The following is a 27,497-nucleotide window of genomic DNA, read 5'->3' as shown; positions in this document are numbered from 1 at the left end:
TCTGCCTCCTGAGTACTGGATTCAAAGGCGTGAGCCATTAATGCTCTGCTAAGGTTTTATATTTATGCCTGGCAGAATGGCAAATGCCTTTAATCCCAGGATTAAACTGCAGGAAGAGGTAGGCAGATCCTTCAGAGAGTTTAAGGCCAGACAGCTAGGGCTACATAGTGAGGTCCTGTCTCTATTTCTTTATGTAAGTGAATTCCATGTGTGGGGTGCCCAAGGAGGCCAGAAAAGGGCGACTTCCTCCTCCGTCTTCCATAGTGGAACTTTGTCCAGGGACTATAGGATAGGGTGGTTTTCCTTCTCAGCTGGACCTCCCATGTAGCTGTGTTTGCAGAATTATCCATTCTCTGGCAACTTCGGACTCTGACTCAAAGACTAATTTAACAACCTATCCCTGCCCAAATGTTCTGCAAATCCCAATCACAGCTCCCGTGCTATCTCCCAGGAGCAAAGCAGGATGTAGGCAAGGGAGGCGGATGGCAGCGGGAGGCTCGGTCAGAAAGACTGGCTTAGAAAATCATCGTCACTGTTCGGAGTCTGCGGGCCAAAGCGATGAACTAGACACCCAAACACACATCAATGTCGGCTCAGTTTTGGTGCTTGATGGAGCCCCTGGTGACCACCGAAATGAGCGGTGGGCTAGAGCCGCTCCAGAGCTTGCAAGGGCGGGGCCAACGCGGTCTGAGAAGAGCCGAGAGACCCACAAGGGCATGCGAGATGGTGCTGGGGCTAGAGGGGCCGGAACCGTCGTAGGGTGGGCGGAGCTTGGGCGGGAACGCGGAGGGCAAGTGCACGGCGGGAGACTAAGGACTGTATGGCGCCGGCTCAGCAGTCTCGGGTTCTGCGGTGCTGCAGCTGCCGTCTCTTTCAGGCGCATCAGGTGGGGTGGGCGTCTGCCTCACCCTCTTCCTTCACAGGATGGTGGGCGAGATATGGCGGGCCGCGTCTCGTATGACCATGCGAGGTGACGGTGACGAGGCCGAGGGCTTGTACTTCATTGCTGTCACTTCACCACGACGCACCTCTGGCCATTTTGTTTGTGTTTATTTGTTGTTGCTGAGGGTTCGGCTGAGGGCTGTGGGCGCGCTCTTCCACCAAGCTACCCCCAGCCCTGTGCATATCGGTTTTTTGTTTTTTTGTTTTTTTGCGTGGTCGTTGTAGAAACCACAGTAATTGTTTCTACTGAGTCGGCTCCCAGAGTTCTAGCAGAGTGGCCAGGAACCCAGGTTAAAGAGTAGCGTTCTCTATGCAGAGCCTAGCCCATTACACCTCGTGCCTCAGTTTAATTACAGTGAGTGGACAGTTTTGGGGGGGGGGGTGTGTGGGGGTTGTTTGTTTGGTTCTGGTTTTTCAAGGCAGGGTTTCCCTATGTAGCCCTGGATGTCCTGGAATTCCTGTAGGCCAGGCTGGCTTCCAGAGCTCGGAGATCTGCCTGCCTTGACCTCCTGAGTGCCGAGATCAAAGCCATAAACCGCTACCACCACCCTGAGTGGACAGTTTTTACAGCCCTAGGGTTGGGGTTTTATTCTATAGTGGGGTCCATGTCTAGCATTCACACAGCCTAAGATCCCCTTAAGTCCAACCGGAATACAAGAGACCCTATCTCAAAGCAAACAAACGAATATAAACAGTTTGGATGCCCTTTTGACATGTCCCTGGGTGGGTCCAGGTGTCGCTTTGGTGCCTCCACCTGTAGCTTTATCTGTGTGGGATTAGTCACCCCTCTGCTCATTAAAGCCTGCATCACCGACACCTGGTTAATGGGATAGTGGTTGGTGTTTGAGAGGCTTTGTTTTGTATCTCAAGCTGGCTCCAGGCTCTATATCCTGCCTCAGCCTTATTAGGCAAGTTCTGTACTCCTGGGCTATATTCTCTGCTCCAGTCAGAGTCTTGGTGGTAGTGGTTTTGTTGTTGTTTTCAGGTGTGGGATTTGGTTTGGTTTTGATGGCTTTTTCTTTTTTTCTTTCTCTTTTTAATTTGTTCACTTTACATCCCCATTGCAGCCCCCCTCCCTAGTCACCTCCCAGCCCCACCCTCTGTTTTGGTGGCACTTTAAAGACATAATTTCAGTATTTACCTTAGATGGGCCTCCAATTCCTTATCCCCCTGCCTCAGCTTCCCAAGTGCTTAGATTGCACATCATGACTCCATGCCATGCCGGGGATCTCTTTGTATTGTTTTTTAATTTTATTTTTTACTTTTGGGATTTGTTTGTTTGTTTGTTTGTTTTGAGACAGAGTTTCTCTGTGTAACAGCTCTGGCTGTCCTGGAACTCGCTTTGTAGTCCAGGCTGGCCTCGAATTCACTGAGATCCTCCTGTCTCTGCCTCCAAAGTGCTGAGATTAAAGGTGTGCACCACCACCACCTGGCCTGTATTTTTTTTAAAGATTTATTTATTGTTATGTGTACAGTGCTCTGCCTGCATGTACACCTGCAGGCCAGAAGAGGGCATCAGAGCACATTATAGATGGTTGTAAGCCACCATGTGGTTGCTGGGAATTGAATTCAGGACCTTTGGAAGAACAGTCAGTGCTCTTAACTGCTGAGCCATCTCTCCAGCCCTGTATTGTTTTTTTTTTTAATAAATTTATTTATTTATTTAGTGTATATGAGTGCTCTATCTGCATGCACACCTGCAGGCCAGAAGAGGGCATTGGATCACATTATAGATGGTTGTGAGCCACCATGTGGTTGCTGGGAATTGAACTCAGGACTTCTGGAAAAGCAGACAGTGTTCTTAACCTCTGAGCGATCTCTCCAGCCCCCAGCCCTGTATTGTTAGGCATAACATTTCATGACATTTCTTCAATCAATTTTATAGCCAGATGTGGTGACACACGCCTTTAATCCCAGCACTTGGGAGGCAGAGGCAGGTGGATCACTATGAGTTTGAGGCCAGCCTGGTCTACAAAGTGAGTCCAGGACAGCCAGAGCTGTTACACAGAGAAACTCTGTCTCAAAAAAAAAAAAAATTCTTTTATGTGTATGAATGTTTGCCTGCATATATGTCTGTACCACATGCAGCCCAATACCCACAGAAACCAGAAGAGGCTCTTAGGTTTCCCGGAGTTATAGTTACAGACAATTGTGAGCTGCCACATGGATGCTAGGAACTGAACTCAGGTTCTTTGGAAGAGCAGCCAGTGTTCTTAACCACTGAGCCATCTCTCCAGCCCTGTTATAGGATTTTTCTATTTCGTTGTTAGAGATTAAATCTAGGACCCTGATCATGCTAGCTGCCACTGAGACGTATCTCTAGCCCTGGAATTTGTGTGTGTGTGTGTGTGTGTGTGTGTGTGTGTTTAATATGCATGCTGTATACAGGTACACATGTGGAGTTCTACTCTCATTCCACCTATTTCACTGAACCTGGAGCTAGGCTAGCAGCCATCAATCCCTATTGATCCTGTTTCTATCTTTGACAGACCCGCGAATACAGGCTCATGTGGCTATGTTCAGTTTTTCTCGTTGGTGCTGAGATCCGACCTCAGGCCCTCTTGCTTGCTTAGCAAATACTTCTACCCACTGAAACATTTCTCTAGCCCAAATATAACTGGAGTTTGCTTCATACAAATGACCAGGTTTCCCAGAACCCACCAATTAAATAGTATATTCCTCACCTAAAATGCTACCTTCAAGCCGGGTATGGCGGTACACGCCTTTAATCTCAGCACTTGTGAGGTAGAGACAGGTGGATCTCTGTGAGTTTGAGGCCAGCCTGGTCTACTAAGTGAGTCTACACAGCCAAGACTACACAGAGAAACCCTGTTTCAAAAAACAAAAACAAAAAAACAAACAAAAATGTTACCTTCAAGTCAGGCATGGTGGTACATACCTTTAATCTCAGCACTCAGGAGGTAGAGACAGGCGGATCTGTGTGAGTTCGAGGCTAGCCTGGTCTACAAAGCGAGTTCAGGACAGCCAGGGCTACCCAGAGAAACCCTGTCTTGGAAAAGGAGAAGAAAAAAAAATTACCACCTTCAGGCTGGGTATATAACTAAGTTATTTCTGATTCCATTCCACCTTGTTGAATGAAGTTGTCTGAGTTATAATTTCTATAAACTTTTGTTGTAGGTTAAAAAGAATCCCAAATGGACATGCAAGGCTTGCGGAGAGAAGCAGTCTTTTGTGCGGGTGAGTCTGACAGCAAAGCAGTGAGCCCAGCCTCGTGTTCCACAGCCAGCATCCCTGTCTCTCACAGTTCACCCCAGAGAGCTGCTGCACCCTGCGTTCCTTCTGTGTGCTGGGCACAGGGCCACCACAGGAAGTGGGAGGAGTCAGCGTTACACTCACAGATGTGCTGGTGTGGAAGGAGAAACAATTCACATGTGCTGGGGTTGAACCCAGGACCTCATCATGATAGACAAGCACGCTGCGACCAAGCTATGTCCCCCACACCTGCAGGGAACTGCCTCTCGGTTCACTTGACCAACTATGTATCTCCTTAGGACAGAGTCCTAAATGTCCATTGCTGTTTTGTTTTGCTTTTTGTTTGTTTGTTTGTTTGTTTCAAGACAGGGTTTCTCTGTGTAACCTTGGCTGTCCTGGAATTCACACTGTAGACCAGGTTAGCCTTGAACTCACAGAGATCCGCCTGCTTCTGCCTCCCACATGCTGGGATTAAAGGTGTACGCACCGCCACCACCACCACCAGGCTGCACTGCTGTTTTAAAGGTTATCTTTCCAGGAAGATTCATTTAGTTGAAGTGACAGGCAGAAACACTTTGAGGATGTAAAACCATTTGGTGGTAAGAGTGCTTGTCTAGAATGCGTGAGGCCCTGGGCACAGTCTCCAGCCTGTCGGAAAGCTGGATGTGATGGTGGAGACAGGAGGGTCGAGAGTTCAGGACCGAGGGGCTGGAGAGATGGCTCTGCAGCTGAGAGCACTTGCTTTTCTTACAGAGAGCCTGGGTGTGATTCCCAATGCCCACATGGTAGATCACAGCCATTCACAACTGCAGTCTCAGGGGCTCTAATGCCATCTTCTGACCTCCGACAGCACCAGACACACATGTGGTGCATAGACACACACACAGGCAAAACACACATAAAATAAAATGAATAAATTTAATTTTAGGGGGAAAAAAAGTTCAAGATCTTTTGCAGCTACCTAGAAGGTTTCAGATTAGCCTGGGCTACATGAGGCCTTGTCTCAAGAGAAGGGAAAAGGTTTGATTTTTGTTTGTTTGGCTTGGTTTGGTGTTTTGTTTGTTTGGTTGGTTTGATTTTTCGAGACAGGGTTTCTCTGTGTAATAGCCCTGGCTGTCCTGGAACTCTCTTTATAGACCAGGCTGGCCTCGAACTCAGAGAGACTCACCTGCCTCTGCCTCCTGAGTGCTAGGATTAAAGGTGGGCACCACCAAGCCTAGCTTGAGTTTTTGTTTGTTTTGGGGTTTGGGGTTTTTTTTTTTTTAGGGGGAGGCGTGGTTTTTTGTTTGTTGGTTGGTTTTTTGTTTTTTTTTTTTTTAAATATCTTTTTTTTTTTTTTAAAGATTTATTTATTGTATTATCGGCAGAAGAGGGCATCAGATAACATTATAGATGGTTGTAAAGCCACCATGTGGTTGCTGGGATTGAACTCAGGACCTCTGGAAGAGCAGGCAGTGCCCTTAACCACTGAGCCATCTCTCCAGCCCGGTTTTTTGTTTTTAAGAATGGCTTCAGCAGAGTAAAAATAATTGGACCTCTGTGAGTTTGGGGCAAGCCTGGTCTACTGAGTGAGCTCCAGCAAGGTGATGGGTGTTAGGAGAAATGGGCAGAACTTTGCCCTTAATCCTTGAACACGGCTCTGTAATTGAAAATCCAGCCAGGCAAAATGGCACATGCCTGCCATCCCAGCATGCAGGACACCAAAGCAGAATTATAAGTTCAAGCCTACTGTTGATGTTCTCTGTTAACGCCGCCCCCCCCCCCCCTGCTCCCCCCAAAAAAAGCCAGGCATTGTTTTTTCTCCTGCCTCTCCCCAGCTCTCAGGGTTTCTTTAGGCCTTTCCCATTCCTTCCCTTCAACACTTAGGCCACGCTGCAGGGATCCACAGAACCAGCCTCAGGCAGGTGGGCTAGCTGGTTGCAACCATGGAGTCCTGGGAAAAGCAATGTGATTGACATATACCCATTTCTGGGCCAGTCCGATGTGTAAAAGCAACTTTTATTCTCCTGGCTCAGTTGTTGTCTGAGAAGCTTACTGCTTCCTTCTGCCATCCTAGGCCTTGTCCTGGAAGCTTCTAGCCTCCATACAATCTAACCTAGGCCTAGAATGCTTTCAGCCTCTGAGACTTACTGCTTAATAAACTCACCCTTACTTGTTCTTTCTGGGCTCTGGGCTGGCTGGTTCAACTCAGTTGTGCTGGCTCAAAGTCCTCTCCCAGCTGACTTATTTAATCTGGCTTCTCTCTCAGCCTGGAATTGCTCTGCTTGGCCTCAGACTAACTCAGCAATCTGCTCTAATCTTCTGGCTTCTTCCCATTTTCCAGATCATTCTGTCTTTACCTGAGTTCTCTCCCTCTCCCTCTCCCTCTCCCTCTCCCTCTCCCTCTCCCTCTCTCTCTCTCTCTCTCTCTCTCTCTCTCTCTCTCTCTCTCTCTCTCTCTCGCTCTCTCTCCCCAACCCATCTCTCTATTACTGTCCTGGTAAAATAGCTCCTCTCTCTGTAAACTTGTCTCCTAAGTAGTTTCCCTTTCCTCTCTGTTCTCATGAGAGCTGGGCGTAAACTATTCTGTCAAATCTTCTGATTGGTCACCTTTTCTGTCACTCAGTTAGACATCACTTTCTTTCTTTTCTTTTTTTGGTTTTTGTTTCTGTTTTTGGAAACAGGGTCTCTCTGTTAGCCTTGGATGTCCTGGACTTACTATGTAGACCAGGCTGGCCTTAAACTCACAGTGATCTGCCTGCCTCTGCCTTCCGGGTATTGGGATTAAAGGTGTGTGCCACCTTGCCCGGCTTAGACATCACTTTCAAACATGAGTGCCTCCTTCTACAGACTAACTTTACCTTCGTTTGGGATTAAAGGCATGTATCACCACACCCGAGCCTAAGCTTTTCTTTACCTGATACTTGTTCCATGTCACACTGGCCTTGAACTCAGTTCTGCTTGCCTCTGTCTCCTGGATTGAAAGTGTGTTTGTAGTCTAGCCGGATCACACAGACCTAGAAGGTCTTTGGATGTGATGTCTTGCCAGGTTCTGAGTTGATATTTCCTCTACACAGATTTGGCTCAGCTCCCAAGATAGGGCCTGCCTCAGCTCGGTAGATTGGCGCCCCATGTAGGGACGGCTACTGCGTACTTAAGTCCTTCAGGAAGGCAGGCTTCACCTCAGAGCCTGTACAGTGGTGTTCGCGTATGGCAGCTTAACAGAAGGAAGTTGTTTCTGTCCCTCTCTAAAGGACACTGAGGTGTGTATCGGGAGCTGCTGACAACCTGTTAGTCCCAAAGACATACCTGCAGCTGCCTGCAGCCAAAGGAGCAAGAGCATTGGGGAGCTCCCAGGAGGCATCTATGGCCAGGCTCAGAAGTAGGTGACGCTGCAATAGGAAGAGCTATCAATCCCTCACTTAGCCCAGACAGACCGGAGCACGGAGGAGGATGCACCTCAGCATGCGGTGAACTAACCCAACTGCTGTGCCAGATGTGGGTTATCTGCCCTGCTATCCCCTGTGCCCAGCTCCTCTCTCGCTATCCTCACTTACCATGCTGCAAACAGGGCTGCTTTCCCTTCTAGACCACAACTGCTGTGGCCAGTCAGTGACCTCCATGTTACTAAACATAGGCTAGTCCACAGTCCCCACATGTCAGCTCATTGGCAGCATTTGTCTTGTAACTTTCACCTCCTTGAAACACTTCCTCTTGGACTTCCAGCTTGTCTGCTCCTGGCTTCCTGGCTGTTGTTTCACTCTTCTCACTGGTTTCCACATCTCCCCAATAGACTGCGCACCTTCAGTTCTCTAGCTGCCCTTCCTCTGGGAGAGAGCACTCACAAGGGTGGAGCCCAGAGGTAGAGCCTGGCGTGCAGGGGTAGCCTGCAGATTCCAGACCTGTCCCCAAGCTCCTGTGCACCACCTCAACTCATCTGTCTCCTGATTTCTCAACTTGAGTTTACTCCCCAGCGCCTCAAATGTGAAAAGTAGGAAAGTAGCAACTCTAACCCCACAAACCTGCTGTTTCTACAGTGGTCCCCAGTGCTTCAGTGTCATGCTTCTCTTTCTTTCTTTTTTTTTTTTTAAGATTTATTTATTTATTATTATGTATACAGAGCTCTGCCTGCATGTACACCTGCATCAGATCACATTATAGATGGTTGTGAGCCACCATGTGGTTGTTGGGAATTGAACTCATGACTTCTGGAAGAACAGTCAGTGCTCTTAGCTGCTGAGCCATCTCTCCAGCCCAACTCTTCTCTTTCTTGTTTGGACTAACTCCCATCGATCCGCCTGTCTCTGCCTCCCGAGCGCTGGGATTAAAGCTGGCTTCTTTTACATTCTTCATTAACAGATTTTGTCAGTTCTGCCTTCAGATAAGATCCAGAGTGTGGCTCCGTTTAGCTGCCCTACCCGAGCTGCCCTCTCCCTTGCACGCTGTTTACAGTAGCTTCCCGACTCACCCGCCTATTTTTGTCATCAAGCCTCTTCCCAACACTGCAACCAAAGGGAGCCTCTGAAAGCACCGTCTTCAAAAGGGCGTGTGGTAGCCAGGCGGTGGTGGCGCGCACCTGAAATCCCAGCACTTGGGAGACAGGCAGGTGGATCTCTGCGTTTGAGGCCAGCCTCATTTTTAAAATGAGTTCCAGGACAGCAAAGGCTACACAGAGAAACCCTGCCTTGAAAAAAAAAAAAAAACAAATAAATAAATAAATAAAAAGGGCATGTAGTGTACAGCTGTATCCAGTGCTCAAGTAGTGGAGACAGAGGGTTAAAAATTCAAGGTCACCCTCAGCTAGGAAAAGGTCAAAGCCAGCCTAGAATGCATGAATCTGTTTCAAAAAAGAAAAAGAAACAAAAAGAAAAGGTCGAGCTGGAGAGATGGCTCAATGGTTAACAGCACTGCCTGTTCTTCCAAAGGACCCGGGTTCAATTCCCAGCACCTACATGGCAGCTCACAACTGTCTGTAACTCCAAGATCTGACACCCTCACACCAATGCACATAGATTAAATAAAATGTTTAAAAAAAAGAAAAGAAAAGGTCCTATGTCGTATCACTGCTCAGCTCAGGACCCTCAGGTGGCTTCCGCTCCGTTTTTGCGAGCGGAGTACAGCTCGGAACTATGGAGTCCAATGTTCAGATGACAGGAAGAACGGCTACAGGCCGAAACACTTGCTGGTGTTTATTTCCAGAGGGAACGGATTACTGGGAAACGAACCCAGGTTCTTGCACATGCTGTACACGGGGCAGCCCTGGGCAAGCTCTCAACTGAAGCTTCTCTCTCAGTGTGATGCCTTTCCCTCCCAAGGCCAGCGTTCAGATCACTGGCATGCACAACACTGTTTGCCTCTATGCTGCGCAGTGCCAGTCTGAAGCACAAATAAGAACACAGTCCACATCATCAACATTACAGTTCATCATTCCCAGCTCATCTGTGCCTGAGCAGCGGACAGGCCGAACAGATTGAACTCAGCTGTCTGGCTGCTTTAGTTTGGGTTTGTTTGAGACAGAATCCTGCTCTGCAGTCCTCCTGTCTGCTTCGTGAGTGGTGGAGCTAAAATCTTGCGCTGCCATGCCCTGCTTTGCACTCAGCCACCCACCTTGCCACGTGGACATCACACATAGAGTGTAGCTGACCCCAGCGAGCTCCCTCACACCAGGAGGCCACAGGAGTCCTCTGTCCAGCAGCACAGATATGGTGGCAGGGAGCAGTAGACACTTAGAGCACGTCTCCTGTGCTCACAAACCTGTCCCCCTGTCCAGATGGGCTTCACCTAAGGCACAGGTTCAGCATTCAGATCACAGCCGCCCTCAGTGTCCACGGAGGCCCTTGTCCAGTGTGGCGGGAAGCCCCTGCAGCCCCTGCATGTCCTGCAGAATGCCTTCTTGACAGGGATGAATGGGGTCATTATGTTGCCCAGGCTCCTGGGCTCAGTGAGCCTCCTTCCTCAGCCTCCCAAGGAATTGTGACTTACAGACTCATGTGCCACTCTTCTTTCTTTCTTCCTTTTTTTTTTTTTTTTTTTTAGACACAGGGTCTCTACATAGCTCTGGCTGTCCTGGAACTCACAAAGATCCACCTGCCTCTACCTCCCAAATGCTGGGTTTAAAGGTGCGCCACTACTCCCAGATTGTCTAGCCCACTTTAAGTCACCTCTAGGTGATGTGTAATAGCTCAGATAGTGTGCATATTGTATACAGTGCTAGGCTACATTATTTAAGGGATAATGCCAAGAAAAAAAACCTATACATGTTCAGCGCAGACCTTTCTCCTGAGGTCTTTCCATCTGCACTGGCTTGAGTTCCCTATGCAGGCTGACTTTGGCTTTGATAAGTTCTGCCTGCTAGTGGGATGGTCAGAGAGACCAGAGCCTGTTTACTTATAAATCTCTCCAGAAAGAGTGGTCAGACCTGGGGGGGTTTTGTTGTTGTTATTTGTTTGGTTTGGTTTGGTTTTGGTTTTACAGGATAGGATTTCTTTGTATATCTCTGGCTGTCCTGGAACTCCCTCTGTAGACCAGGCTGCCCTCAAGCTCAGAGATGGCCTGCCTCTGCCTCCCAAGTGATGGGATCAAGGGAGCACACCACCACCACCTGGCTAGACCTTAACTGCCTTAGGATTTGCAAGTGTCATCTTAAATGTTTTTCACCATTCTGCTAACACTTAAAAAAAATTTCCTTTCAGGCTTATGGTGAAGGCTCTGGTGCTGACTGTAGACGCCATGTTCAAAAGCTAAACCTGCTGCAGGGACAAGCATCAGAGCTGTCACACAGGTACAGTGTTTTGATTAGAGTGTTATTTTACCTCATTTGCATGTTGATTAAAGGGTGGGAGTTTGCAGTGGGTAAATTCCTTACAAGTCCATGTGCTGCCACATGACAGGTTAGACGCCCTGCCAGTCCTGCCAATGAAAGTAACTAGAATTTGTTACTAGCTAGAAGCTTTAAATGTTTATTTATTACTGTCATGTCTGTGTGTATATGTGCAAGTCAGGGGACAGCTATGAGAAGCTGATCCCACCTTGGTGTGGGTTCTGGAGATCAGTCCCGTCACTCTGGCTTGTGCAGCAACTGCCTTGACCTGCTGGCTGTGCGGACCTTGGCAGTGGCTGAAAAAAAAAACCCCTCTCCGAGGCTTTGACACACAAGGAAGCCCTCCCACAGGCATCAGCCTTGATTCTCACCCTGAAGAGCCTCGTGATTAGAGTTGATTTTCCACTTATCTGAGGAAGTGGAGGTCAGGGCAGCTCTTCTGGAGCAGCCTATCTTCAGCCTATCCTTTGGGAACCCCCACAGACAAAAGATCAGGAGTGAACGTGCAGACTTTAAAGTCCTTAACTGCTCAAGGAAGCATTGAGCGTGCGCAGCAGTCAGAGGAGTCAGACCCACAAAGACTTTCAAATATGTATTATGTGCTTACTGTGTCCAACCAAAAACCAGGCAGGGAGGGCAGGGCTGACGATCTGAGGCTTGGAGATAGCTAAGTGGAGCCAGGAGAAGGTGGCACACACCATTAATCCAAGTACTAGGGAAACAGGTGGATCTCTGTCAGTTAGTCTGAGCGCAGCCAAGGCTACACAGAGAAACCTTGTTTCGCAGAAGAAGAAGAAAACAAAAGCCAAGTGGAAGCTAGGTATAGTAGGTGCCTGTAGTCCCAGCACTGAGGAGATGGAGGCTGGAAAAGCAGAAGTTAGGGTCATCCTTGGCTACATAGTGAGTTCGGGGCTAGCCTGAACTACCTGAGACCTTATCTCAAAATAAATAAAGCACCCAGATGGACAGTCATATGGTTGAGGTCTGGAAGGCTCACAAGCCGCCGAGTTTCCTTTCCCTTGGAGTTAGGATATGCCACCGTCTTTGCACATGCGTGCTGTCATTCTCACCGCCTCCCTGTGAGCCTCCTGTCGTTGGGGCTGTCCTGGAAGCTCTCTGAACCCTGCCTTTTGGGCTTTTATGTAGATAAACATGATTGCTGATGAGCTGACAGGAAGTCTCAGCACGACCTGTCAGCTGACAGTCTTGGCCTCTGTGCGGCATTCCTCCCAGTGCACGGGGGCATGACCCTTCTAGAATGAAGAGGCCATGGTGACCTTCTGTTAGACAAGGGTAGGACAAAGAATGTGTGCACAGTTCTAAAACAGAAAGACAGGCCAAGATTCAAGTTTCTGTGACGCACCTTGGGAAGGGGAAGTTGCAGTAGGATGGTCTGTGTGGAAGTGGCGGTGGCCCTAGAAGCAGAGACACAGCTCTCCCCCAGTGGCTGCAGGCCTGAGTTCGTCCAGACACCTCCACGCAGGTGAAGCGGATTCTTTTTTTACATTTTTGAGCCAGTGTCTCCCTACATAACCCTGGCTGCTCTGCATCTCACTCTCAACCCAGGCTGGCCTTGAACTCATACAGATCTGCCTGCCTCTGCCTACCAGTATGTTTTTACTGTAGACAGAGTCCATAACCTTGTTAGGTTTTTTTTGTTTTGTTTTGGTTTGGTTTTTGGTTTTCTGAGACAAGGTTTCATTGTGTAGCCTTGGCTGTCTTGGACTCACTTTGTAGACCAGGCTGGCCTCGAGTTCACAGTGATCTGCTTGCCTCTGCCTCCCCAGTGCTGGGATTGAAGGCATGCACCACCATGCCCAGCTTCCAATACCTTGTTTGTAAGAGTCACAAAAAGTTACAGGTTTAAAAAAAAAAGTTACAGGTTTATAGATAGGAAACAAGTGAATTCAAAGGTACACGTTGGTTTTAAGCTTATTGTTGGCTGGACGTGGTGGCACATGCCTTTAATCCCAGCACTAGGGAGGCAGAGGCAGACAGATCCTTATGAGTTCAAGGCCAGCCTGATCTACAAAGCGAGTCCAGGACAACCAAGAATACATAGAGAATCCCTATCTCAAAAAAAAAAAAAAAAAAGAAAAGAAAAAGAAAAAGAAAAAAGACTTGTTTGTTTTTGTTTTAAGACAAAGTATCACTGTAAAGCCCTTGGTAGCCCGAAGCTCACCAAGTACACCAAGCTAGCCTTGAACTCACAGAGTTCACCTGCCTTTTCCAATGGCATATTGGGGTTAAAGACATGGGCCACCACACCTTGTAACATTCTAGTTTGAAATATCTCTATAAAAGCAAATATTGCCTTTATGCAGGTAATAGGCAGTGAATTTTGTTATCTTAATATTCTCAGGTCTTAGCTGTTGAGAGAATTAAGCCAGGCTTGGATGAGGGGCTCCTTTCTCTTTTCTTGTTCTCCTTCTTGTTTGCTGCCTGAAACTGCATTTGGAAGTTGGGTGGTGTGGGTGGTAAAAGAATTTACCAACGGCAAAAATAGACAAAGAGAGAATTTATTGCAATACACTGAGGTAGGGGGCGAGAGTTTCCAGGGTGGGATCGTGGGACTGAAAGGGAGCTCACGGTTCTTTATAGCAGATGAGGGAACAGTTACGTGTGAGCTCTGTAAGTAAGTGGACAGGCTAGGGTCCGGTTGTCTCACTGAGTAGTAAGTTTCCCTGTGGAAGAGGCCAGGCTCCGGGTGTAAGGCACTGGGTCACAGGGATCAGGCTTCCAATGGTGGTGACTGCACTATTAAAAGTGAGACTTTTGTTTTTACCTTTGGCCTTTTGTGCCTACATTTCCTTCCTCACAGACGAGCAAAGTCATGCAGAACAGGCTTCAGGTCTTCAGAGCTGAGGGGCAGGAGGGTGCTCCTTAGCTGTGATGCTCATCAAAGGGTCCCAAGGTCTTAGCATGCAGACACTTGAGAGCCATTTGGGAGAGGGGAGCAGCTGGCCCAGGCTAGACTGGGACATCGTTGGGAAACCCAGAGGTTCTTTGTGGCAGGAGACAGGAATCGATGGTGGTACTAATTGTTAATATTCCTGAGATAATACTATCTGGACCTTGATGGCCCTAAAACTTCCAGAAGATTGAAGTAAAGTCCAAACCATAAAGCAGAATTACAAATTAAGAAGGCGGCCATGTGGTGGAGGTAGAGGCCAACCTGGTCTACAGAGTTCCAGGACAGCCAGAGCTGTTACACAGAGAAATCCTGACTTAAAACAAAACAAGAAAAGACATTTTAAAAATAAAAAAGGTTTTTAAATTTGTATGTGCATTGATGTTCCACCTGCATGTATGTCTGTACAAGGGTGCCAGATCCCCGGAACTGAAGTTCCGTGTGGGCACTGGGAACCATGCCAGGCACATCTGTAAGAGCAGCCAGTTACTCTCAACTGCTGGGCCATCTCATTTGTTTATTTGTTTGTTTGTTCATTAAAAAAAAGATTTATTTATTTATTTAATGTGTGTGAGAGTTCTACTTGTATGTACACCTACATGCAAGAAGAAGGCATCAGATTGCACAATAGATGGTTGTGAGCCACCATGTGGTTGCTGGGAATTGAACTCAGGACCTTTGGAAGAGCAGACAGTGCTCTTAACCTCTGAGCCATCCCTCCAGCTCTGTTTGTTCATTTTTTAAACAAAAATCTAACAGTATAACCTTGGCTGGCCTGAATTTACAGAGATCCCCCTGATTCTGCCTCCCAAACTCTGAGATTACAGTGGTGCTCCACCACTCCTGGCCACTTAAAACAAAAACAAAAACCTAAAAGTCAAACATCCTTAGGGATTTGAGGAGCCCTGTGTCTGCTTTGACGGTTCCCCTTTCCCATATGTCATCTGGGGGGAAGGGGCAGGCTCTTGTTGGCCACATGGCTTTTCCTGAAACCCTGCAGTGACTCCCCTCCTTGGAGGATGTGTGCTGGTAGAGTCCCACCTCAGATGTCTTCATGGCTTCTGTGATCAAGAGGACAAGTCATTTCCTGGCCTTGTAGGGCTTCTTCAGTGGTGGCCCCGTTGCTCCCGGCTGGCTTTAGCAAGGGCCGCAACAGAGCCTGTCCTTTTGACCCTTCATCCTCCCTGGCTCAGGCCTCCAAGCTTTGGTTGTTGAGCACCCAGGACAATTACCAATCTTGAAGAGAAAGGAATGGACTTTAGCTTAACTTGTGTAACTTTTAGTTAGAGCTTAGAGAAAAAACAAGTTTTAAAATAAAATGTGACTTTTTAAACTCCTTTTTTATTTGTTTGTTTTTTCAGACAGGGTTTCTCTGTGTAGCTCTGGCCTCACTTTGTAGAGCAGGCTGGGCCTTGAACTCACAGTGATCTGCCTGCCTCTGCTTCCAGAGTGCTGGGATTACAGACATGTACCACCATGCCTGGCCTTTGTTAACTCATTTTTAAGTAGTTAAAAGCCTGACAAACTTAGCAGAAAATATAACTATTTTTGATAAAACATAAAATTTGGTTTTATAGCCTGGCATGGTGGCGCATGCCTTTAATTCCAGCATTCAGGAGGCAGAGGCAGCAGGATCTTTGTGAGTTCAAGGCCAGCCCTGTCTACAAAGCAAGTCCAGGAAAGCCAAGGCTACACAGGCTACACAGGGGGAAAAAAAATCAGGGCTTACAAAATGGCTCACTGGGTAAAGGCATTAGGTCTAAGAACAGAGCAAGAGAACAGACTCCAGGAGTTGACCTCTGACCTCATCACGCACGCCCTTCTCACAAAGTAAATAATAGATGTGAAAAGGGAAATATTTATTCCTGCTGGACATGGTGACACATGTCTTTAATCCCAGCACTGGGGAGGCAGAGGCTGATGGATCTTTGAATTCTGGTCTACTGCCTTTTTGGTTTTTTGAGACAGAGTTTCCCTGTGTATAGCCCTGGCTGTCCTGAAACTCACTCTGTAGACTAGGCTGGCCTTGAACTTCCGGAGATCTGCCTGCCTCTGCCTCCCAAGTGCTGGGATTAAAGGTGTGCTCAAGTTTTTGTTCTTATTGTTCTTTTTTTGTTCTGAATAACAAGAAGTTATTTTACTTTAGGGCAAAAATATTCTTTTGATAAACAAAAGTCCTTCTTCAATCCCAAAATTACTTTCATGCTTCTTAGACTCACTTTGTAGACAAGGCTACCTTTGAACTCACAGCAATCCACATGCCTCTGCCTCATTAAGTACTGGGATTAAAAGAGTGCATCAACACATCCAGCTGCCATTTTCCTCTTATTTAAGTGTTCTTTGTTTACTTTCTTCCTTAATATACTAAAATACTTCATATTGAAGATCTAGGTATGAGGCAAAGCAATGTAACATATAAACCTAACAATATGTTAAGAGAACTGGGTCTAAATTATGTATTGCATAAAATAGTAGTTGAAGATTATCTGTTTGCAAATTGTTCTTTCTGGGGTAGGTCTTAGGCAGGCTTCACTGTCATTTGGAATGTAAAAAAAAAAATTCTTATAAACATTTGTTTCTTCTTGGTCCCACATAAGTCCAAGAGTTACAAAATGTTACATTCCAAAAAAAGCCAGCCAAGATGACAAAAGTCCAGCCCTGAATGACCTTCAGCTAATGAGATTATCTTAGGAGAAAAGTCAGAAGGAAGCAGAGCATGCAGAGCCAAAGAAAAGACTTTTAGATGTTAACCCTGTGTTGACAGTTGTAGACACAAAGACATCAGTTCTCCTAAGAACTGGGAGAGGCTGATGGTGGCTTTTCCTGTGGGTCCAGTGACAGCAGGCCGGATCAAGAACACTAGTATTTTCACAGGATTTTCTTCTTCCCAGGAAGCTAGTCAGTGACAAAGGCCCTGTGAAGCTGTGGCCCTGAGAAGCAGGCCTTTCCTGGGATTTAAGCTGCTGTTGTGTGCTTCTCTAGGCTTTATTGTTGTCTGTTTGCCCTGTAGTGGTCCCATTTTTCTTCCAGAACAGTCATTTTTTTCTTTAAAAACAACAGACTTTTTAACATTTATTTGTGTGGTCACCAAGGAATGGTGAACATGGCTCACCTGCGAAACAGGAGTTATATCTTTATTTGATGCCCACAGGACACATGTGTGGAGGCCAGAGGACAACTTGCAAGAGCTGTTTCTCTCTTCTACCATGTGGCTCCTGGGGGATTGAACTCAGGTAGTCAGGCTTGGCGGCAGGGCCTTTGCCCTCTGAGCTAGTGAGACATCATGGCTCCTACTAAGGTGCAGCCACACTTCATCCCCACAGAGTCCTGTGTCCTAAGATGGGGCACCCCCCAGAGGACCCCTACACACTCATGAAGAGAAAACTTGGGTTCACTTTGTAGCCACCCACTATTCTGGAGTCAACATGTGCGGTCAATAAGGCTCAAGCGCCCTCACAAGGACACTCACAGCCTAACACCTGGCCACAGATCAGTCTTGAAAGGACAGCTGTAGTCAACTGTGTGACTGTCAGATCAGAGGGTCTGGTCAGGAGGGGAGCAGTAGGCCTATCCTCCTTCACACATCCTGCTTCCTCCACTCTGGAGAGCAGTGGTAGCAAGTACCAGAGAGGAAGCAAGGGAGGAGAGAGTGTGGGCAATTCCCAGGAAGAAGAGAGTAGCCCCTACCCGTGTGGACCACAGCAGATGTGGTCCTCCTTCCCTGCTACTGTCTAGGAGTTCGTTTCCAGATGTCTTCATTACAGTCATCGCTCCCAGGGGTCAGGCTCCCAATGACTGGGACCTGACGAAGTGTGGGATTTCACTTTAACTTCTGGCATTTTTTGCTGGGGGTGGGGTGGGGGTGGTCTTTGTGTAGCCCCAGCTGTCCTGGCATCACTTTGGGGACCAGGCTGGCCTTGAACTCACAGCGATCTGCCTGCCTCTGCCTCTCAAGTGCTGGGACACTTTTAGCCTTTTAAGTCTCTAAATCTTCCCTCAGGAATATGAGCCAAGGAGCAAGAGTTAACAAAAACAAAGAACAAAAAAACAATAGACCATGATGCCATTACAGACTAAATGGAGCCAAAGGGAACTAGTGGCAAATGGGTCATAACTCAGCGGTCTTGTGGAGGAGCATGGGAGAGGCCCCAAGTTCAGTCCTGAGTACAGTGCGCGCGCGCGTGTATAAAGCAGTATGTGAAATGATAAGGGCAACATTTTACAAAATCAAGGAGTTAATATCCCTAGGCAACACAGTAAACTCTGAACATAAACTCATTGTTCCATCTGCAAACAGCAAGATTCTCTGTGTGGGAAATCTTACAAGGCTACCAAACTCAGCAATATCCCGAGAGCCATGGTTGGCATATGAACAGTGAAACTGTGTTTCTGTGTGAATTCAGACATTTTATTTTTTCCAGAGCTGAGGACCAAACCCAGGGCTTTGCACTTGCTAGGCAGGCGTTCTACCACTGAGCTAAATCCCCAAACCCCGGGAACATAACTTTTAAATCAAGGACCAGGGCCAGTGAGATGGCTTATTGAGCAAAGGCGCCTGACAAGCTATGCCTCAGTCCCTGGGACCCACAGCGTAGAAAGAAATGTGACCCTTGGACCCTCCCTTCTTTCTTTCCTGCTGGAATGTGTATCTACACACACATAAACAGATAACTAAAAAAATGTTAAACAAAGGCAAAAGTTATAGGAATGTAGGTCAGTGGTGGAGCACTTGCCGATCATACAGGGGGCTTTCTTCTGCCCCAAGACTGAAAAAAGTGTTTTGTTTTTCTGAAACTGATCCTGAAATTTACATAGGATTGCAAAGAATCTCAGATAGCCTTTTTTTTTTTTAATGGTTTTTCTTGAGACAGGATTTTCTCTGTGTAGCTGACAGTCACGGAACTTACTCTGTAGACCAGGCTGGCCTCAAATTCAGGCTGCCTCTGCCTCCCTATCGCTGGAATTAAGGCATATACCACCACTGCCAGGCAGCCAAAATAGTCTTGTTTTTGTTTTTGCTTTTTGTGTTTTGTGGGTTTTTGGGTTTTTTTTGTTTTTTGGTTTTTTTTTTGTTTTTTTTTTTTTTTTGTTTTTTTGGTTTTTTGAGACAAAGTCTCTCTGTGTTAGCCTTGGCTGTCCTGGACTCACTTTGTAGACCCGGTTGGCCTCGAACTCACAGTGATTCGCCTGCCTCTGCCTCCCGAGTGCTGGGATTACAGACATGCACCACCACGCCTGGCTTTTTTTGTTTTTTTGTTTTTGCAAAATAGTCTTTCTAGAAGGAAATTGGAAGTCTTTAATCTGGCTTCAAGATGTACCATAAAGTTTATGGTCTCGGGACAGGGTGGGTGGTTGTGTTTGCAGATAAACTGGGGCAGCTGACAGGTTCACTCCTTACCACATTCTGAAAGAAAAACCAGCTTGTTAATAAAAGAGCCAGGGTCTATCACACTTTACAAACTGGCCAAACTGGGAAGAGGAAAAAAAACCCTACTAATTCCTCCATCTTCCTTGTGGTAACCTTGCCAGTAACAGAAAAGATAAAGCAATGGACAGGAAATGTAGTTTTAGTCATGACACTGGGGAGGGCAGCTCTCCCTTTGTAAAACCCCAGGCTGCCTCACTCCCAGTGTGGATAGCCTGTTATCACATCAGCAGGCAAATGGCTAACTTTTAAATGTGGTAACCTTGCCAGTAACAGAAAAGATAAAGCAATGGACAGGAAATGTAGTTTTAGTCATGACACTGGGGAGGGCAGCTCTCCCTTTGTAAAACCCCAGGCTGCCTCACTCCCAGTGTGGATAGCCTGTTATCACATCAGCAGGCAAATGGCTAACTTTTAAAACCATAGTAGACAGCCTGGTCTACAAAGTTAGTCCAGGACAGCCAAGGCTACACAGAGAAGCCTTGTCTCAAAAAAAAAAAAAAAAAAAAAAAACCAACAACATAGTAGAAGCCGGGTGTGGTGGCCCAGACCTGTAATCCTAGCACTGGGGAGGCAGAGGCAGGTGGATCATCGTGAGTTGGAGGACAGCCTGGTCTACATAATGAGATCAGGACAGCCTGGTCTATATAGTGAGACTCTGTCTCAAAAACAACCACCACAGGGCAACAAAAAACTCACTGAAATTTATTAGGATAAATACTAGCCAGTCGGTACAAGCCTGTAATCCCAGAGGCAGAGGCAGAGGCAGGCAGATCTCTGTGGGCCAGTCTCCGTTACAGAGTTAGTCCAGGACAGCCAAGGCTATACAGAGAAACCCTGTCTTGAACAAAACAAAACAAAAAGATAAATATTATATCTCTATAGGTTAATTTTCAAAGTTAAAAAAAGTAAAGGCCTACCCAGGTAGTAGTGGCGCACGCCTTTAATCCTAGCACTCAGGAGGCAGAGGCAGGCAGATCGCTGTGAGTTCAAGGCTAGCCTGGTCTACAAAGCAAGTTCAGGAGAGCCAAGGTTACACAGAGAAACCCTGTCTCAAAAAAAAAAAAAAAAAGAAAGAAAAAAAGAAAAAAAAAGGTAAAGCCAGGCATGGTGGTGCATACTTTTGATCCCAGTACTTGGGCGGCAGAGGTAGGTAGATCTCTGAGTTAAAGGGCAGCCTGGTCTACACAGAGAAACCCTGTCTCAAAAAATACACACACACACATACCTATACCCAAACTGTGAGCTGACTCAGCAGGTAAGAGCATGTACTGCCACGTGTGATAACCAGAACACACATGGTAGAAGGCAAAAACTGATTCTGATTCCCTTGGGTTGTCCTTAGACTTCAGTGCCTCAGGTACTGTGGCTCATACCCACAATAAATGTTAAAAGGGGCCTGGAGAGATGGCTCAGAGATTAAGAGCACTGTCTGTTCTTCTAAAGATCCTGAGTTCAATTGTCAGCAACCACATGGTGGCTCACAACCATCTACAATGAGATTTGGTGCCCTCTTCTGATGTGCAGGTGTACATGGGGACAGATTACTGTGTAAATAATAAGTAAATAAATATTTTTTAAAAGGGGGGGCTGAAGCTATGGCTTAGTGGTTAAGAGCACTGGCTGCTCTTCCAGAGCATCTGGGTTCAATTCCCAACAATCACATGGCAGCTCCCAGCTGTCTCTCACTCTAATTCCGGGGACCTAACACCCTCATACAGACATACATGCAGGCAAAACACTAGTGCACATGTGTTTATAAACACTAGTGCACATAAAAAAATGAACAAATATTTATTTTTTAAATGTAAAAAAAGGGAAAAAATGCCTTAATGGTGGCATATGCCTGTAATCTCAGCGATCAGGATACAGAGGCAGGATTGCCATGAGTGTGAAGCCATTCTGGCCTGCATGGCAGGTTCCAGGCTACCTAGCACCACTTAGCTGTGTAGTGAGATCCTCTCTCCTAAATAAAATGGGGGCAGGAGAGGGATGAGGTAGGGGAGATCTGCCTTTAGGTAACAGGTTGCAGAAGACAGGGCAGACAGAGGAAGAGAGCAGGACTCTGTTGACTCCCAGTTTGACAGTGACAGCATTAGGAGAAGAAGCAAGCCATCCTACAGTGTCAAGATGCCCCAGTCCCTCCTCCCTCCCTCCCTTGCCTGCTGCAGTGCTGCAAATGGAACTTAGAGGCTCGTCACTGAAGGCAGCACTGCATGCCAGCCATGTTTGTGTGTGTGTGTGAGAGTGTGTGTGTGTGTGTGTGTGTGTGTGTGTGTGTGTGTGTGTGTGTGTGTGTGTGTGTGTGTGTAGAGGTCGGAAGACAAATTATAGAAGTCAGTTTTCTCCTTCCACTTTGTGTCCCAGGGTCAAACTTGGGTCATCAAGTTTGGTGGCGAGTGCCTTTACCCACTGAGTCATCTAGCCAGCCCAAACTCGTGGGTTGATCCTGTAGGATCAGGGTAGGCGTTTTCTACATGTGGTGTTGTTTCTTTCTTTCTTTTTGTTTTTTCTTCCTTCCTTTTTTTGGGGTTTTGTTGTTGTTGTTTTTGTTTTTGTTTTTGTTTTTCGAGACAGGGTTTCTCTGTGTAGCCTAGCTGTCCTGGGCTCACTTTGTAGACCAGACTATCCTGGAGCTCTCAGAGATCCGCCTGCCTCTGCCTGCAAGTGCTGGGATTACAGGCGTGTGCCGCCCCGCCCGGCATATTGTTTCATTCTTATAGCCCCATGAGAATTGCTGGCTACTTTAGGCTGGTAAGGTAACTGAGGTTGGGGTTCCCAGTTGGAATTTGGGGCTCACTAGAGAGAATCCAGGCACTGCCTGAGGTGGACATGGCTAGTCTCTGCCCTCCAGTACTTGTACTCAGATGTTTCACCTGGCTATCCAACCTCTTAGTCACACTTCCTAAACTGCCAAGCAATAACTATGTCTGTGACCGCCCCCCCCCCTTCCCCAGGACAGCGCTGGCCTTGCCAGGTCCTTGTGCCCACTTGCTTCACCTTCCCTGTCCTGCATCTTTCTGGTGGTTTCACAGGGTCATGTTTGCCATCTTCCCTTAAGGTCTGTGGATGAAGCTGTAAGTGCTGGCGAAGAGGAAAATGGTGGCCCTCAGCAGGCTGGGAACGGGAGTCAGCAGGTAAGCTAGTGGTTTCTGTCCCGCCCTGAACCCTGGGCTGCTGTGTGAGAGTTCCACTCAGGATTTGCCAAAGAACAAAATTACCAGACACTTAAAGATCTCAGTCGGCTTTATCTGCCAGTTAGAACCGGGCAGTGCTTCAGCACTCCAGTGAGCTGAGCAGATACCTGATAGACTAGGCAGGGGTGAAAGAAAGAAACTGACGTCTCAAGTGGCTACCTTGTAAGGTCAACAGGGAGGCAGGCCACAGGGAGGTGACTGATGGGCTCCAGTCAGCCTCCTTTTGGGAATAAGTATCGTCTCAGAGAGAAGCTGCAGCATCCGTGCATGGACAACCCACCTGTTTAGGACACTGGGCCACTGTCGCTCTCCTGCTCTCCAGTGCTTCCGTTCCAAGTTAGTGATGGGGACGTTTTTAGCCCACGGAACTCAACTTTTCACTTTAGTCAGGTGTAGTGGGATCTTGTGCAGAAGCTGAGCCCAAAAGTATATGTATTAACAGTATCCATTAGTCATTTGTTTGCCTCGTGTGCTCAAGGCTGGAGAATCAATGGCTAACAACAACCCAAGTCCTTGGTTCGGTAAATGCTTATTGATGCTTCCGAATGACAGACACAAAGATGAAAGAACCTGTCCCTGTCTGGGTGTGGTGATGCATGCCTTTAATCCCAGCACTTGGACAACAGAGGCAGGCGGATCGCTGTGAGTTCGAGGCCAGCCTGGACTACAGAGTGACTTCCAGGACAGCCAAGGGCTACACAGAGAAACCCTGACTCAAAAAACAAACAAAAAAGAACCTGTCCTTTTCAAAGGACTTTTCTTGTCTGCCTGGGAAGCTCCCTGAATGTGACTGGTTTCACTCTGCTGATGTGTCCCTCTTGTCCCTGTGCTGGGGGCAGGTGCTGGCCTCATTGCTTGGATATAAAGGTGTCCAGGAAACCCACAACTCTGAATCTTGGGAACCACACCGCTCTGAGGTGGGACAGTGTCCCAAGAGAAGGGTCTCCTGAGACACGGGAGCCCAGGAACCACACAGCTCTGAGAGGAGGCCTCCTCAGCAGAAGCTTTGCAGCTCCCAAGGGAGGGTTTCCCTAACCCCAGCTGAGCTGAGGAGCTCAGGAGCCTCAGCCCTGCTCCTTTGCTTCTTCTCTTCTGGGCTTCTTGGCTTCTTCTGAGCAGTCACACCAGGCAGCAAGTCCTGGCCCCACTCAGGGCCTGCTGACTCCTGTTCCCAGCCTACTGCATGGTTCATACCATTCTTACTGTAATCAATACCTGGGGCAGGGATTGGGATGCAGCTTAGCATGGACCACTTGCCTGGTGTTCGTGTGGTCCCAGTTGGAACACCAGCAGTTACTCTCCTCTGGTTGTGTATGGTCTTCAGGAATTTTCATGTTTGAAAATTCTTGAGTCACCAGGCAGTGGTGGTACACGCCTGTAATCCCAGCAGTCAGAAAGCAGAAGCAAGCAGATCTCTGAGTTCAAGGCCAGCCTGGTCAACAAAGTGAGTCCAGGATGCCAGGACTATCACACAGAGAAACCCTGTCTAGAAAAAAACAAGTGAAAATAATAAAAAACAACTCCCTCATCATCATGCCTTTGCTGATCATGGAGGACCTTGGTTGGGGAGTGTTGACCTTGGGAAGGTTTGTGACAAGTTATGCTCTGCTGGGCCTATGTGCATCATCCTTCTGGATCCGTGGTTCTCAATCTGTGGGTCTTGACCCCTTTGGGGATGAGCAGCCCTTTCACAGAGGTCACATATCACATGTACTGCATATCAGATACTTGCATTACGATTCATAACAGTAGCAAAATTACAGTAATAAAGTAATAATTTTATGGTTGGGTCACCACACCATGAGAACTGTATTAAAGGGTGGCAGCATTAGAAAGGTTGAGAGCCGCTGTTCTAGAGTCTCAGGGCAGCCTTGTCTGTACCGTGCTCCACTAAAAGTCCTTCCTGGTGATGAGGGAGAGACACAGGTCCCCAGAACTTTGACCTAAGTGTTAAGGGGTGGGCTTGGGGTGCTTTAAGACTCTGAGGCTTGCCTTCTGTTCTGACACTTAGGCACTGTCTGAGCCCCTGGAGTCCCGTTGGCTAAAGTATCTGGACAAGGACTGTGAGGACCGGGAACTGGAGAGAAGAAGAGCAGCTCTTGAGACACAGCCCTCAGCTGGGGCCGAGTGGCCAAGTCTGCCCTGCAGTATAGCCCGACCCAGGAAGAGGTGCCAAGCGGGTCTCATCCAGCAGCCCCTGCCCACTGAGTCCTGAAGGGGGGTTGGTGAGCAGCCCCTAGAAGTCACTAAGTGGGCCCCTCGTGTTGTACTCCAGTGGGAGGGGGTGCAGATGGACAGCAGCCATCACTGCTAACCCTCAGACTGCATGCTGCCGGCAGAGGGGGGCAGAAGGCTAGCTAGGCCAGCCATGGAAGTATGCCAAGAAAGCAGTGGGCCTGGGCATGCTTACTGCGACGGTTCTCCAGGTTTCCATGTGTCTCAGTAAGTTTCTGGAGCAACTTCTTTAGGCTCAGGGCCCTGCATGGCTCTCAAAGGCCGTAAATTACAATTTCAAGTAAAAATAGCCTAATTTAAACTACAAACCAGAGAAGAGGCCTGGCTGGCTGTTCCTCAAGGTGGCATAGGAATCTATAAGGCATGAAAAGATCCCTCCCCGTGTCACGCCAGGTGATCAGTTGCTCTCTCTGCGGCCATTGGATAAGAAAGCTTAATGATTGACAGCACTTCTCTCCCTCTGCCAGGAAATGGAATCAGAGCACAGAGCACCCTGCACTCAGCCTTCGTGACCAGGACTTGGACAGTGTTGAGGACAACTTTGAACGCCAGGTCAGTGGCCGTAGTGCCTATATAAGATTGCATGCGTGTCTGCATGCATGTGGACACACACATGCAATGGTAGAGCTTTAGGCCAGGGCCTTGTGTGTGGCAGGCATGAACAGTACTGCTAAGCTATGTTCCCAGCCTCATGGAATTTGTTCGGTTTTTGTTCTTGGAGCCATGGCCTTACCACACTGCTTAGCCAGGCCTCAGACTTCTAGGCTCAGGTTATACCATCTTCTCTGTGTGTCATGAGCTGCTGATACTGCAGGTGCGAGGCTTGGATAATATCTCTCTTCACAATTGATGATAGATTTATATACTAAAAAGTCCAATTTCCAGTGTGAGGTTATCTTTTCTGCTTAAAGCTACATCTAGGTGTGGTAGCACATACCTCTAATCTCAGCACTCAGGAAACAGACACAGATGGGTCTCTGTGAGTTCAAAGCCAGTCTAGTTTTCATAGCAAGTTTGAGATGCTGTTTCTGCCCCCTCCCCACCCCCCAAAGGCCAACTCTTAAGCCAGGTGGTACAAACCCATTATCCCAGCAGGAGGCTGAGGCTGGAAGAGCATAAAGTCAAGGCTATTCTGACATACAGCAAGATACCATGGCCACCATCCTTTGCAGTTAACTCACAGCCAAGAGGGCATCTTGAGACCTTGGAACCAACTAAGGCTGGCGAGTAGGGTTTGAGGCAAGAATGTTTTCATCCTGCAGGGTGGAGGAACTTTGTTAGCCTGGTCACAACAGTAGTCGCCCTAGGTTTCCATTCGGGGAAGTACACTGCTCACTTTATACAGTGTGCTGATGCTCAGACCTAGCAGGCCCCGCTGCACACTCAGCACAACCTGATGTAGATTTTGCTTTGCACTGCTATGGAAGCCCAAAGAATGAAGTTCTTGCTCTTTCAACTCCTCTGGCCCTAAGAGGTTAGCCAAGGCCTGCCCAGCTGAGCCTCAAGACTGCATGCTGAGAAAGCCAAGAGACAGTTCAAAATTTGATGTTCCATGAACTACCTAGTGATCCCAGTAGATATTGCCCATTGGTTCAGAATCATGGTAGTAGGTTGCAGAGCCTTTACCCTAGACCAAGCACCGTAGCTGAGTCAGTGCTCAGTCCCACCAGTCTGCTGTTTTAGAGGAACTAAGACTTTTAAAGCCTCTGAGTTCACAGCAAGTTCAGTGGTCAAGTCAACATGAGTGGTCAAGGTCAGTCTCTCCAGCATTGTATCTGGGCAGTCTTGGTGCAGATCCAGTGTTGATGTCAGGAGACCTCAGTGCAGCCACCCATGCTCCTGCACCTCAGTCCAGCGTTGAAGATTTTCTGGCCCGGCTGGGAATGTACAGGCATGACAGACTGCATTTTCTAGGCGGTGGGTATCTAGGCCTCTCCCTGCTCACATCTCCTCACTGGGACTGCTGACCTGACCCAAAGCTGCTCAGATGATTCACTCAATGACAGGATGTGACATGTAGTCATGGGATTTTTCAGGTCCAAGTATAAACTTTGATTTGCTAAACCTCACACTGACTGCATGCCCCTAGGCTGCAGGGCTTAGCTGGCAGTTATGCAGAAAGCAGAAGGGTTAGCACCAAGGGTCCTGCCAAGCTGAAGGAGCCCTTTCTCTGGTTTCTTTCAGGACTCCGCTGGCCCGTTTGCGATGGAGCAGCAAGGTGGCAGCAGCACTGTGAGCCACATCAGGGAACTTGGGTTCCCTAGGTGGAAACTACCAAGTCCTGTCCTACAGGTTAACGCTCCAACTTCTAAGTGGGCACGATTTCTCTTGTCACCTGGGAACAGCACATGTGTGGATGGCAAACCATCGAGTCCTCTACAGGAGGGCTCTAGGCTAGCTGACCCAGCACAAGCTGAGCGAGGGACTCGTGAGATCCTGACTCCAGAGGAAGGCCACTCCAACAGGGCCCCTGCCACTGTCCAGCTTCCTCAAACTACCACATCCCAGACAGACCGACCTGGCAGGAGGACCTTAGAGCAGACATGGGCCACAGGGACTCTTCAAGCAGATGGAAGGCCCTTGGCTCAAGGGGCACAAAAGACCTCACCCATGCAACTTCACAACCTCTTTACAACTGGAGAGGACTTTGAGGATGACCTGTAGCCTTCACTTTGATGATCCCTGTGTTATGTGGTCCCTCTATGCCAGTCCTCCATGCCACAGATGGGGGCACTTTGGAACAAATAACCCAACAATAAACATGCCTGTCAAATA

The 27,497-nt window shown here is 47.8% G+C and overlaps 1 protein-coding gene across 2 annotated transcripts; it reads left to right on the top strand.

Moving 5' to 3' along the window:
- Positions 1–761: 761 nt before the first annotated feature.
- Positions 762–27,497, top strand: MRNIP (MRN complex interacting protein). 2 transcript variants are annotated; one of them, XM_084763315.1, is made up of 7 exons: positions 762–886; positions 4,081–4,140; positions 10,827–10,915; positions 22,352–22,427; positions 24,499–24,656; positions 25,190–25,274; positions 26,907–27,497. In XM_084763315.1, exons 1-7 carry the CDS (start codon positions 821–823, stop codon positions 27,384–27,386), a joined length of 1,014 nt encoding a protein of 337 aa, XP_084619441.1. In that variant the 5' UTR covers positions 762–820; the 3' UTR covers positions 27,387–27,497. The 2 variants fall into 2 exon arrangements, with proteins under 2 accessions (XP_084619441.1, XP_084619442.1); XM_084763316.1 differs by lacking the exon at positions 762–886 and adding an exon at positions 1,169–1,297.

Source organism: Acomys minous (genome assembly GCF_964271855.1).
Source record: "Acomys minous genome assembly, chromosome: 16".
Lineage (NCBI taxonomy): Eukaryota > Metazoa > Chordata > Mammalia > Rodentia > Muridae > Acomys > Acomys minous.
The sequence above is the reverse complement of the archived record's forward strand: the minus strand, read 5'-3'. Positions and strand labels throughout refer to the sequence as shown.

What these genes read in the sequence shown, in the direction of transcription:
- MRNIP (XM_084763315.1), top strand. Translation starts at nt 821, where the DNA reads ATGGCGCCGGCTCAGCAGTCTCGGGTTCTGCGGTGCTGCAGCTGCCGT. An exon ending in GTCTCTTTCAGGCGCATCAG is followed by an intron (nt 887 to 4,080) that starts GTGGGGTGGGCG and finishes CTTTTGTTGTAG; the next exon opens with GTTAAAAAGAATCCCAAATG. An exon ending in CTGGGAACGGGAGTCAGCAG is followed by an intron (nt 22,428 to 24,498) that starts GTAAGCTAGTGG and finishes TCTGACACTTAG; the next exon opens with GCACTGTCTGAGCCCCTGGA.